Below are 14077 nucleotides of genomic sequence, written 5' to 3'. Positions count from 1 at the left end.
GTATATTTTTTTCCTCGGGTTTAGTTAATTTAACTAACGTAGACAAAAAAGTATTAGAGTAAAGAAAACTTTCTCCAAACATAATATTTCTATGAACTAAAATAAAGTTAAATTGGCTTTAGTGAAATAAAGAGTTCACTTTTTTTGAGTGTGGGGATCGCTTTATACGGCGGCTATATACAATTATGAAATCTACCAAAAATGGAAGATTTTTTACTAATTGGTATATTGGTAGAATTCTTGATATTTTGAAAAATTTTGCAAAATATTCCTCTCCAACTTCATAAATTTTCTGTAGCAGTAACATTCTGACAAAATTTTCTACAGAAATAAAATTCTGACAAAATTTCTATAGAAATACAATTTTGACAAAATTTTCTATAGAAGTAAAATTTTGACAAAATTTTCTATAGAAATATAAAATTTTGGCAACATTTTCTATGGCAATAAAATTTTGGTAGATTATTTTTGGCTCGAGCAACAATCTGTGATTGGGGATCGGTTCATTTGGGGGCTATGTTTGTTATCGGCCATACACTAGCGAAATGTAACAAATTTCAACCGGATCGGATGAATTTTGCTCCTTCAAGAGGCTCGGAGCCTCGGTTAAATATGGGCATCGGTTTATATGGGTGCTATATATAATTATGAACCGATATGGACCAATTTTTGCATGGTTGTTAGAGACCATATACCAACACCACGTACCAAATTTCAACCGGATCGGATGAAATATGCTTCTCTTAGAGCTCCTCAAGTTAAATCTGGGGATCGGTTTATATGGGGGCTATACGTGAAAGTGAACCGATATGATCCATTTTCAATACCATCCGACCTACATCAATAACAACTACTTGTGCTAAGTATCAAGTCGATATCTTGTTTCCTTCGGAAGTTAGCGTGATTTCAACAGACGGCCGGACGGACATGCTTAGATCGATCAGAATTTCACCACGACCCAGAATATATATACTTTATGGGGTCTTAGAGTAATATTTCGATGTGTTACAAACGGAATGACAAAGTTAATATACCCCCATCCTATGGTGGAGGATATAAAAAGCATCGCCAAAAAGTAGTGAAAATGTTATTTTTGGATCCGAAAGTGGTACCCATATTGGCGCTGAAGCGATGAATTTAACATGGGCTTGTCATAGGACGGATTTCCACCATTTCAATAGCCCTTGCATTCAATTTACATCACTTCTTAATGAGTGCTCCGAATTCTGTATTTTGAATTTACAATAATAAATTTCACTTATATTTTTCCAAATAAATAATTTTTATAATTATTATTATAAAACAAGTAAGTAAAGTAGAAAGTCGGGCGGGGCCGACTATATCATACCCTAAACCACCATTACAGAATTAGTAATCATAAGCATTTGTGGGGTAACATATAGGTCTGGGAGATAAACCGCAGCTACATATTTAAGAAAATTAAGGGGTACATGTCTATGGGTGCTTTGTGTCAATCTGACTATAGCTCATAGTCAATGTTGCCAGGGAAAATGTTCGGTTTACCCTACAAGAACAAAAAAAGTTCCCTACTTTCCCATACATTCCCAAACAATTTTCCCTACAATATTTTTCGTTAAATTTAAAAAATTTTACAAAACAAAAATGGTTCTAAGTACTTTATTATCTTAAAACATGAATATGCAACGTATATAACTTAGAATATAAATTTGTATTACCACCACGGTTGCCACAGTTGGTAGAATTCTACCCAAATTAGTAACCTTTTTTGTTAAATCTCTATAAAAATAAAATTTTGGAAAAAGTTTCTATAAACAAATTTTTGTGAGAAATTTGTCTATAGAAATAAAATTTTGAAAAAAAAATCCACAGAAATAAAATTTTGAGAAAATTTTTTATAGAAATAATATTTTGAAAAAAAATTCTATAGAAATACAATTTTGACAAAATGTTCTATAGAAATAAAATGTTGACAAAATTTTCTCCAGGAATAAAGTTTACCACACATTATTAAAGATCAAGCCTTGCCGGCTTCTAATTTCCTCCTCTAGAGGAGGAAATTATGTTGAGTGAAAATGTCCTACATTGTGGCCCTACGTCCCTACAAGACGCTAAATATTAGAAAAACCCTACATATAGAGAATTTCCCCTACTTCTAGCAACACTGGCTGTATTGATATTGCACCTACGGAGTTAGTATGCCACTAATATTGAGCCCATTATTAAAAAAGAGAAAATCGTTAAATTAGTGTGGGTAATAAATCAAAATTTATAAAAATCGAGCAATATTGTTATGTAAAAGCTACAAGTACGTATAAATACGATCGGCTAGTACATCAAAATTTGAAATTTGAGTAACATTGGTTAATAAATAAGAGTATTATGGCCAAATTTGGGAAAATAGAGCGATGCATATATATGGAAGCTATATCTAAATCTGAACCAAATTGCATAATATTTTGCGGGTTTGATTAATACCAAAAAAGGTTACCTTGTGCAAGATTTGAGTAAGATCAGTTAAGAAATGAGGCCTGTATGGTCAAACATAATGTTATTAGGGGCGATTTTTTCAAAATCGGGTGATACATATATGGGAGCTATATCTACATCTGAACCGGTTTCGATGAAATTTTGCACATATAGTTAGTACTATAGAGGACTGAATCTAGCAAACTTTTACTAAGATCGGTTGATAAATAAGGGTTTTATGGCCAAATTTAGAAAATTCGGGCGGTACATATATATGGGAGCTATAGCTAAATCTGAACCGATTTCGATGATTTTTTGCACATATAGTTAGTGCTATAGAAGATTATATTTAGCCAATTTTGAGTAAGATCGGTTGATAAATAAAGGTTTTGTGGCCAAATTTGGGAAAATCGGGCGATACATATATATGGGAGCTATATCTAAATCTGAACCAATTTGGATGAAATTTTGCAGACTTGAAGGGCGATGGAAAAGATTACCTTTTGCCAAATTTGGTGACGATGCGTTTGCAAAAACGCGCAACGTGACCCCATTTGTCGAAATCGGGCGATACATATATATGGGAGCTATATCTAAATTTGATCCGATTTCTTCCAAATTCAATAGCGTTCGTCCTTGTGCCCAAAAAACTCCCTCTACCAAATTTCATCAAAATCGGTTAATAATTGCGACCGGAATCCTGTGAACAACAAATACATGGACAGACGGACGGACGGACACCAAGCGCTAGATCGACTCAGGAGGTGATTCTGAGTCGATCGGTATATATTTTATGGGGTCTAAAATCAATATTTCTGGTAGGCACATTTTTTGACCGATCAAACTTATTATACCCAAACCACTATGTGGTTTAGGGTATAATTATAAATTAATTTCAGTTAACATACGAGTATGAATTAAATCTTGATTTTTTTCGTGAGCGTGGTTTTACAGAAATTTTAGTCTCGCACATTCACAAACCAATTTTATTTCTCACGCACGCTCACGCATGAAATATTTATTTTGGTCCCATTCACGCATATTCACGAGAGTTGCTTTGGATTTCTTTAAATTTGTAAATTTTACCAAAAATGCGTCCATCGTGAACTTCGTATGCCACTAAAGACATTCTTGCAATTTTGAACTCCAAGGTTTTTCTTCAAACTACAAAATTTTCTTTAACAAGTGAAAAAACTTAGTAATGTCTAATAAATTTTCTTGTATTTGTCGAAAAATATTTACTTATTTTTATGACATCGGCGTGATGCCAACGTTTGTAATACTGTTTAGTTAAAATTTTCTACAAATATTCAAAATTTTCTAAAATTAACCGAAAGTTTTCTTCCTGGTGGGTTTACTGTTTTTTCAGTGCAGGGTTGTGGGTTCAAACCCAGTCTCGACCAAACACCAAACAGTTGTTCATTGGTGGATTATCCCACCTCAGTAATGCTGGTGACATTTCTGAGTGTTTCAAAGCTTCTCTAAGTGGTTTCACTGCAATGTCAAACGCAGTTCTGCTTTCGGCTATAAAAAGGAGGTCCCTTGTCATTGAGCATAACATAGAATCGGGCAGCACTCATTGATAGGAGAGAAGTCTAAGTGAGCCTAAAATATCGGGCTGTCACTATACCTAACCATCGCACATTGGGGTTTTTGATACCAAAAATGGGAATTAATTGAAAAATGAAATTTAGGAGAACCGAAAAAATGTTTATAGTCGGTAAAAGTACACAAAATTCCACATCACTAGCGCAAAAATTGTGTCTTTGACAAGTACCGTTGTGTCACTATATATGTTTGAAGTTGGAGTTATTTTACGTTTTCCTTGCGTGCGATATAAATGTAAATTATTGGTGTCTTAAAAATTAGTTTTGAGTGTTTTCTAAAGCGATAATTAAAAAAAAATAATAATGGAACCTTCATCCTCAGGTTAATAAGATTATTTTTGTGTTTTTTATTTTTATATTTGACTTGTGTTATTATTTGAAATTTAGTTTCGCTCGTAAGTCTTTAAATTAGAGGATTTCGAGAAATATGTCGACAAATAGTTGTGAATAAAGCCAAATTAAGTAAAAAAGTTTATTTTTTCTAAAACAATAAACTCTTTTGAAAGCATAGATGAAAAAGTTGTCTGCACTTTTTTGCACATTTTGAAATTAAATGGAAATACATTTTTCAACCCCTGGTACTATATGTCCCCAACTGTGCACAAATATTTATTACTTGGAGCAGAAATAATTAACCACGCTTTACTTCCAATTGGACAGTTGTCGGAAGAAGCGCAAGAAGCTAGAAACAAAGATTTTAAAAATTTTAGAGAGCATTTTTTGCGAAAATGTTCTATGGAAAAGTCAAAAGACTGTTAATTAACATACTTCGGATCCAGTTATATCAGAAATGAGAAATTAAAAGAGAAGAAACTCCACAATTTGCCTATGGAAGCAATTCAAATGTTGATATTAGAGTCAAATCTCGATGGTGATCAAAATGCCAGTGTTTATGATAATGATACATATAGTAATTTTACTGACGATGATGATAATAATTGTTAAGAATCAGATCAAAAAGCAGATATTCATTCTCTTTTTTTTTTGTTGCAAATTAACTAATGGAAAACAAATAAAATGTGGACTAAAAAATATTTAAAATTTGATTGGTTTTATGTCTTTTAGTGAATTTGGCCGAAAAAAGTTAAAACTATAAACAGGGAAAGCTACTTCGAATTAATTCCCACTTTTGACATCAAAAACCCCACTGTGCATCGTAAAAATGTAGACTCGAAAATAAAAGAGAGTTTAAATTAAGCTTTTAAACTACACGCAGAGAAAAAATACGTTCACCTCCAAGAGCAAAATGTTTCTTTTGGATGAGGATAAGCATTTTTTTAACAATTCAATACAAAGTATTTAAGATTTTTGCGATTTTGTAGACAAAATGACCTCGGTTGAAACGAATTTTCTTTTATTTAAAGATATATAACTCGAATATTCTAACTCTAAGAACAAAGCACCATCATTGGAAAGTTTTGGTCAAGGAAAAAATTATTATAGCGAAATGCGTTTTCTATGCCTAAGTTGCATCCAAATTTTAGAAACAAGAAATGTTTGTACTCGCGACAATATTTTTTTTTCAGTGTTTGAATAGGTTTACTCAAACAAAATACCAGCATTAAAAAAAAACCAAGCCTACGATGGGTATAAACATAGGCCAATACAAACCATTTATTTATGTGTTCGAAAGAATAATAAATTCCGAATTTTAGAACCCTCGATGGTCGGAAGTAAATTACAAGCCAGAAATTTCAGTTTCTTGATGTCTACGAAGTAATATCGATTCATCGGCCTACATGTTATATAAAAAATGTATCAATGTAACCCATATTCAGGACAACAAATTAAAAGTCCAAAAATGTACTAGGCTCTGAATCCTAGTACTCTTTTAGAAGACCATGTGGGAAAAAAATAAGAACTCATTATAAATTATCATACTTCCTACTTTCCAACTCCATAAAATGAAAAACATTTTTTTTAAAGATTTTTACAAAGGTATAACTTTTTATTAAATAATTGAAATGAATTTAAATTTTGATACCTATTTATAACAAACTAAATAACATTTAAAATGGGTAAATAAATTAAAACTTAAATGTTAAAATTTCTTAATATTACCATGCTTTTGAGAATAACATTTTGTATGGAAATCTTATAAGCTATTTTGCTGACGCAGTACCTTGTCTGTACTATCTATGCCATAGTTCAAACGCATTTGCTGCAATTTATCCTTGCTAAGTCCTTGGGTAAGCAAATGACTTTCTGCTTGGGCAATGAGATCTTGAATGCAATCGAACATTTGAGTACTCTGCAATAGTTTCTGGGACATGTATTTATGACGGTATTTCGATTTGGCTTTTTTGATTTTATTGTTGTAGCGGGAACGACGACAAGCATCAGCACGATGTTGCCGCTGATCTAAAGGCAATAAAGATTTGCTATCCCCCAGTGCAACACCTGTACGTTGGCTTTGTAAAGGATAGTAAAGTGGTTGGTCCCCAAGCTGCTGCTGCTGCTGCTGGTGTGGTGGTGGTGTAGTTATTTGCTGATACTGACGTGGAATGGTATTTGGACGACTTTCAATGACAATGGGATTCTCCAGTAACATTTGTTCAACATACTGTTCTTCTCTACGGGCACTTGATTCCCTAATACGTTCCATTTCCATTTGAACCATACATTCGATATTTTGCGGATTTACGTATGGCGATAATAACGTTTCATTTAAGGTTTGCATTGGCAAATCCTGTACAAGAGAAGTGCAAACTTGATGAAGGAAATTACCCGATGATATTCCACCGGCTATGTGATTCGAAGTATTTTTCTCCATGATTGAGTTTAACGTTGTTGTTTGTTCGATTACGTTTCGTAATATGGTTGATTTTCCATCGTGAGTTTTTGCTTTTATATCCTACTCGTCTTCGAAATGATGTTCTACCTAAAGTTTCACTCAATACCCATGCATGACACAGGTAATTGGGACACATATACCCATTGACATATGTGACAATAATCACCATTTTGATGTGTTCCTACTTTATGACATTGTTTTTCAAAACGGGATTGATTTGCTTGGCGTAGAGAAATTTCTTATTAACTTATTGCAATTTCCCAATGTGAAAGACATCCTGTAACAGAGGAATAAATATTAAAAATATATATGCATTAACCCTTAAATGCACAAGCTGACCGATTTCTCCGAAAAATACATATGTATAACACATTATTTTCAAAAAAAATATGTGTGTGTGTTTTTTTTTACAAAATAGTGGATGTATCTTAAAAAATACGGTGCGAATTAAACAAAGTTTTTATTTACAAATAAAAAATTGATTTTGGTAGAGAATAGAGAGGCTTTCGAATCCTCTAAGAGAAGCAAATTTCATTCGATCCGGCTGAAATTTGGTACATGGTGTTAGTATATGGTCCCTAACTACCATGCAAAAATTGGTCCACATCGGCCCATAATTATATATAGCTCCCATATAAACCGATCCCCCGATTTGGCTTGCGGAGCCTCTAAGAGAAGCAAATAATGACCATACAAAAATTGATCAACATCGGTCTATAATTATATATAGCCGTCATATAAACCGATCCCCCGATTTGACTTGCGGAGCCTCTAAGAGAAGCAAATTTCATCCGATCCGGCTGCAATTTGGTACACGGTGTAAGTATATGGTCTCTAATGACCATGCAAAAATTGATCAACATCGGTCTATAATTATATATAGCCGTCATATAAACCGATTACCAGATTTGACCTCCGGAGCCTCTTGGAAGACCAAAATTCATCAGATTCAGTTCAAATTTGGTACGTGGTGTTGATGTATGGCCTCAAACACCCATGCAAAAATTGGTCGAAATCGGTCCATAATTATATAGGCCCTATATAAACCGATCCCCAATTTGACCTCCGGAGCCCCTTCGAAGAGCAAAATCCATCCGATTAGGTTGAAATTTGGTACGTGATGTTAGTATATTGTATCCAACAACCATGCAGGAATTGGTTCATATCAGTCCATAATTATATATAGCTCCCATATAAAGCGATCCCCAGATTTGACCTCCGGTGCCTTATTGAGAAGCAAAATTCATCCGACCTGGTTGAAATTTGGTACGTGGTGGTAGTATATGATATGACAACCATGCGAAAAGTGGTCCATATCATTCCATAGTCATATATAGCCCCCATATAAACCGATCCAGAGATTTGGTTTTGGAGCCTCTTGGAGGAGCAAATTTCTTCCGAGTCAGTTGAAATTTGGTATATTGTGCTAATTTTTGTGTGATTGGGGATCGATTTATCTGAGGGCTATATATAACTATAGACCGATATGGACCTAGTTAGGCATGGTTGTTAACGGCCATATAGTTAACAACCATGCCTAACTAGGTCCATATCGGTCTATAGTTATATATAGCCCTCGGATAAATCGATCCCCAATCACACAAGAATTGGTCCATATCATGTTCATAATTGTATATATCCCCCATATAACCGAGCCCCATATTTCAATTCTGGCTCTCTACCACGTATGGACTATGTCACAATTTAGAAAACGATGTTAGGAAGTTTTAAGATACCACAACCCAAGTAATTCGATTTTGGATGACAGTCTTTAGTACTAGTTTCTATGCAATCCATGGTGGAGGGTACATAAGATTCGGCCTGGCCGAACTTACGGCCGTATATACTTCTTAATTAGTAAAATAGTGCAATTCTGTAAATATACGTTTATATGGGGCCTGTGCCTAAATCTGAACCAATTTAAACCAATCTTGGCAAACTTGACGATACTATCAAATACACTCCATGTGCAAAATTTGGGCCATATAAGTACATATCGGGCGTAAGATATATATGGGAGCTAAATCTGAACCGATTTCAATTAAATTCGGTGTGCGCAGCTAGAATATTAATTCTACCATCTGGGCAAAATTTCAAGTAAATCAGAGTGGGACTTTGGTCTCGGAGTGAAAATTTGGTCTCCGGTGGTCATATGAATTTTAGTCGGGCGTAAAATTTATATGGGAACTATATTTAAATCTGAACCGATGTCCATCAAATTTGGAACCTTATTCCGTGTCTGCTAATTAATAAGATTTTTTGTTTTTCTGATTCGAAAAAATCAGCTTACCAATTTATAAAAATAGATGAAAATAAGGTAAAGATCTTCTTGTTGTGTTTAAAATATTGGCCGTATGCAAACAAACAGATTAGCACTATCTCATATGATCTACCTAAATATTAGCGATCTTGTTTTTGTGAAAATGAACATGCACTCGTACCATTCGCAGGTATATTGAATAACAACCAAGCAATTGTCCTGCTGACGGCGATAACAAAATTTAATTCGCATTTGAAAAGGTCCCTAACAAACATGTATTCGAAAACAAAACTCGCGGATTTATGATGTTTTCAAAAACTAAACTGCAACGTAAACAAAGTCATAAAACAAAGGAAAACCATATGTACGAGTATGCCAAAATGGATTTTGTTTTAATTTCAAGGGTAAAACGATAATGATATCGTGGAATGATCTTCAAATTGAAAATGCTTCTTATCGAAAGATTTTGTCTCCACATTAATCATTTTGACAGTTGGCCCGATTCAAATTGAAAAATCATTACACCCAAAGAAATTTGTTAGTAGACACATCAGAATAATCTGTTAATAAGAGCAGAATGTCTGCTACAAAAAGGGATAGCAGTCACTGTTTGTTGGAATAATAAACATTTTTTACTATATTTTGAACTCGATTACCTTTAAACATGTTGTAGTTTGATAAGTATTTATGACCACACGTTTAAATTTTATTATATTATAGTTTGATTGAACCTAACAAAAAAGTTAAACTAGGGCCTACCCAAATACAATAAAGTCAATACAGAATGACTATTGATAGCTGACCGCTCGTTTCATAGCTGACAGTTTTACTCCATTGACATTTTATTGCTTAAAAAATATAAAAGCATTTTGCTCACTTGCTCAGTATTTTATTTCTCGTGCCATTGCTCGTTGTTGTCATACTGGCAGTATTGCACCGCGCCCAACGGGCGCCACACATATTGAAAAAAGGTGCAAGAGCTCACCGATGCAAAAAAAACTTATGGTGTTTTCTTTTCTGAAAAAAGTGCTTCGCCGTCATTTTGTCTGTACAGAATGCGCATTTTTAAAATGTTACCAGCAACCTAAAAAATGCTATCATTTCAGCGGGCAGAAAAGAATTCAAAGAAGGAAACAGGGCAATCGCAGCACTCTCGTTTGTTGGCAGTGCTGAAAATGCCCGTAATTTGCCTCTATGCGTGGCACTATTTTCACAACAGAATTCGAAGCCTTTTCGCACTTTTGCCTGTTTTTTTAGAAAAGAACCTAAAAAGTATATTTTCCGGCCAAAATGCAAAGTGCATGCAAGTGCGCATTTTTTACAAGAAAAAAAAAACGCCATTAGACTAGAAAGAGCCAATGATTTGCTTCGCTTGCACGAAAATGGCCAATTACCGAATTTGGTTTTCTCCAATCAGAAGCTATTCCAAATTGAGCAAATTGTGAACAAACAAAACGACTTGCCAAAGAACACCCAGAGAAGGAATATTATCACCTCATACATGTTCCAAGAGCAAAATGTTATTTTTGGTCGGGAAACATGTACCATGTTTGTCCCAAAAATGTTATTTTATGAAAAATTATGTATTTGATTTCGGCAACCATGTATATGTTTTCCGAGAAATTAACATTTTTGCGACAAAAAATTTCCATGGTCACCGTCCAAAAAAAAATCATTTTCTTCTTGAAATATGTTTGGGGTGATCATATTCCTTCCCCGCGTGAGGTCACCTGAAAATGTACACCTTCGATTAGCACCAAGCAACGATTAATAGTGTGGATCGCCGTAATAGGCGATGGTCGGTTCACGCCCATATTTATCGATCTTCGGGTTATTCAGACATACATTTCGGCTCAACACTATCGCACTCAGCATGCGTCAACCCAGAATGGCTTAAAAATTACGTACTTTGCTACAATAGCCACCAAAATCTACGGATTTCAATCCGTTGGACTTTTACACCTGGGACATTGTAGAGAGTAAGGATGGCACTACCAACGTGTCGATCATCTCACAACGGCATTTCGTCAGTAATGTGCCAAAATATCGCATACTGGCGTTGTCGTTGTAGAAGGCTGATTCTAAAATTTGATGTTATTTCCGATATTTTTATACCCTCCACCATAGGATGGGGGTATATTAACTTTGTCATTCCGTTTGTAACACATCGAAATATTGCTCTAAGACCCCATAAAGTATATATATTCTGGGTCGTGGTGAAATTCTGAGTCGATCTAAGCATGTCCGTCCGTCCGTCCGTCTGTCCGTCTGTCCGGCTGTCCGTCCGTCTGTGGAAATCACGCTAACTTCCGAACGAAACAAGCTATCGACTTGAAACTTGGCACAAGTAGTTGTTATTGATGTAGGTCGGATGGTATTGAAAATCGGCCATATCGGACCACGTTTACGTATAGCCCCCATATAAACCGATCTCCAAATTTGGCTTGAGGAGCCTCCCGGAGCAGCAAAATTCATCCGATCCGGTTGAAATTTGGTACCTGATGTTAGTATACGGCCTCTAACAACCATGCAAAAATTGGTCCATATCGGTCCATATTTATATATAGCTCCCATATAAACCGATCCCCAGATTTGACCTCAGGAGCCTCTTGGAGGAGCGAAATTCATCCGATCCGGTTGAAATTTAGTACGTGGTCTTAGTATACGGTCTCTAACATTCATGCAAAAATTGGTCCATGTCGGTCCATAATTATATATAGCCCCCATATAAACCGATCTCCAGATTTGACCTCCGGAGCCTCTTGGAGGGGAAAAATTCATCCGATCCGGTTGAAATGTGGTACATGATGTTATTATACGGCCTCTAACATCCATGCAAAAGTTGGTCCATATCGGTCCATAATTATATATAGCCCCCATATAAACCGATCCCCAGATTTGACCTCCGGAGCCTCTTGGAGGGGCAAAATTCATCCGATCCTGTTGAAATTTGGTACCTGATGTTAGTATACGGCCTCTAACAACCATGCAAAAATTGGTCCATATCGGTTCATAATTATATATAGCTCCCATATAAACCGATCCCCAGATTTGAACTCCGGAGCCTCTTGGAGGAGCAAAATTCATCCGATCCAATTGAAATTTAGTACGTGGTGTTAGTATATAGTCTCTAACAACCATGCAAAAATTGGTCCATATCGGTTCATAATTATATATAGCTCCCATATAAACCGATCCCCAGATTTGACCTCAGGAGCCTCGTGGAGGAGCGAAATTCATCCGATCCTGTTGAAATTTGGTACATGGTGTTAGTATATGGTATCTAACAACCATGCAAAAATTGGTCCATATCGGTCCATAATTATATATAGCAAAAGTCATCCGATGCGGTTGAAATTCGGTACATTTTGTCAATATATGGCCTCTAACAGCCATGTAAAAATTGGTCAATATCGGTCTTTAGTTATATATAGCCGATGACTTATTACACAAAAATTGGTCCATATCGCCAAAAATAATCTACCAAAACTTTATTTCCATAGAAAATTTTGTCAAATTTTATTACTATAGAAAGTTGTGTCTAAATTTCATTTCTTTCATTCCATTTGTCAAACGTTTATTTCTATAGAAATGTTTGTCAAAATTTTATTTCCATAGAAAGTTTTGTCAAAATTTTATTTTTATAGAAAATTTATTTCTGTAGAAAATTTTGTCAACATTTTATTTCTATACAAAATTTTGTCAACATTTAACTTCCATAGAAAATTTTGTCAACATTTTATTTCTATAGAAAATTTTGTCAAGTTTTTATTTCTATAGAAAATTTTGTCAAGTTTTCATTTCTATAGAAAATTTTGTCAAGTTTTCATTTCTATAGAAAATTTTGTCAAACTATATTATATACGTATTTAATCGGCCTTTTTTTGTTTAATATATACCCCGTATGGGCTAACTTACAATTTAGAAGGCAGTGTTAAAAAGTTTTACGATACCTTGCCATCGGCAAGTGTTATCGCAACCCAAGTAATTCGATTGTGGATGACAGCCTTTAGTAGAAGTTCCTACGCAATCCGTGGTGGAGGGTACATAAGATTCGGCCTGGCCGAACTTACGGCCGTATATACTTGTTTTTTTTTTTTAAGAATAAGGTTTTAAAAAATGAAAAGTATAAACGGACGTAAATTCGGCCAGACCGAAGCTTATGCACCCTCCACCATGGATTGTGTAGAAACTTCTACTAAAGACTGTCATCCACAATCGAATTACTTGGGTTGCGGTAACACTTGCCGATGGCAAGGTATCTCAAAAAAATTTCTTCTAAATTGTAAGTTAGTCCATACGTGGTATATATTAAACTAAAAAAGGCAGATTAAATACGTATATAATCCACTTTGACAAAATTTTCTATAGAAATAAACTGTTGACAAAATTTTCTATAGAAATAAAATTTTGAAAAATTTTTTAAAGAAATAAAATTTTGACAAAATTTTCTATAGAAATAAAATTTTGACAAATTTTTCTATAGAAATAAAATTTTCTACAGAAATAAAATTTTGACAAAATGTTCTACAGAAATAAAATTTCGACAAAATTTTCTATAGAAATAAAATTTTGACAACATTTTCTATAGAAATAAAATTTTTAAAAAATTTTCTATAGAAATAAAATCTTGACAAAATTTTCTATAGAAATAAAATGTTGGCAAAAAAACTATAGACCAATATGTTAGACCACATACTAACACCAAGTACCAAATTTCGACCGGATCGGATGAATTTTTCTCCTCCAAGAAGCTCCGAAGGTCAAATCTGGGGATCGGTTTATATGCCCAGCAAAAAAAATTGGAAGTTCTTCCAACGGCACAACTTTAAAAGCACTTCCAGAAGATGTACTCCCAATGATGTTCTTTATTTTAACTACCCAGGAAGTTCTTTTAATTAAATTTTTTATAACTTGGGGTTTTCATACTTTTAAAAGGTAATTTTATATTTTTCTGATTCAAATAGG

The 14077-nt window shown here is 34.4% G+C and overlaps 1 protein-coding gene across 1 annotated transcript; it reads right to left on the bottom strand.

Annotated features, from left to right (window-relative positions):
* Positions 1-6150: 6150 nt before the first annotated feature.
* On the bottom strand, positions 6151-6828 carry LOC142231224 (protein sisterless A-like). Its single transcript, XM_075301841.1, has one exon. The coding sequence runs from the start codon at positions 6826-6828 to the stop codon at positions 6151-6153; it is 678 nt and encodes a 225-aa protein (XP_075157956.1).
* Between the last annotated feature and the right edge of the window lie 7249 nt (positions 6829-14077).

The sequence above is a fragment of the Haematobia irritans genome, chromosome 3 (genome assembly GCF_050003625.1).
Source record: "Haematobia irritans isolate KBUSLIRL chromosome 3, ASM5000362v1, whole genome shotgun sequence".
Lineage (NCBI taxonomy): Eukaryota > Metazoa > Arthropoda > Insecta > Diptera > Muscidae > Haematobia > Haematobia irritans.
Note: the sequence above shows the minus strand (reverse complement) of the source record. Positions and strands in the feature narration are given on the sequence as shown.

Excerpts from the sequence above, each read along its gene's own strand:
- LOC142231224 (XM_075301841.1), bottom strand. The coding sequence starts at position 6,828 with ATGGAGAAAAATACTTCGAATCACATAGCCGGTGGAATATCATCGGGT.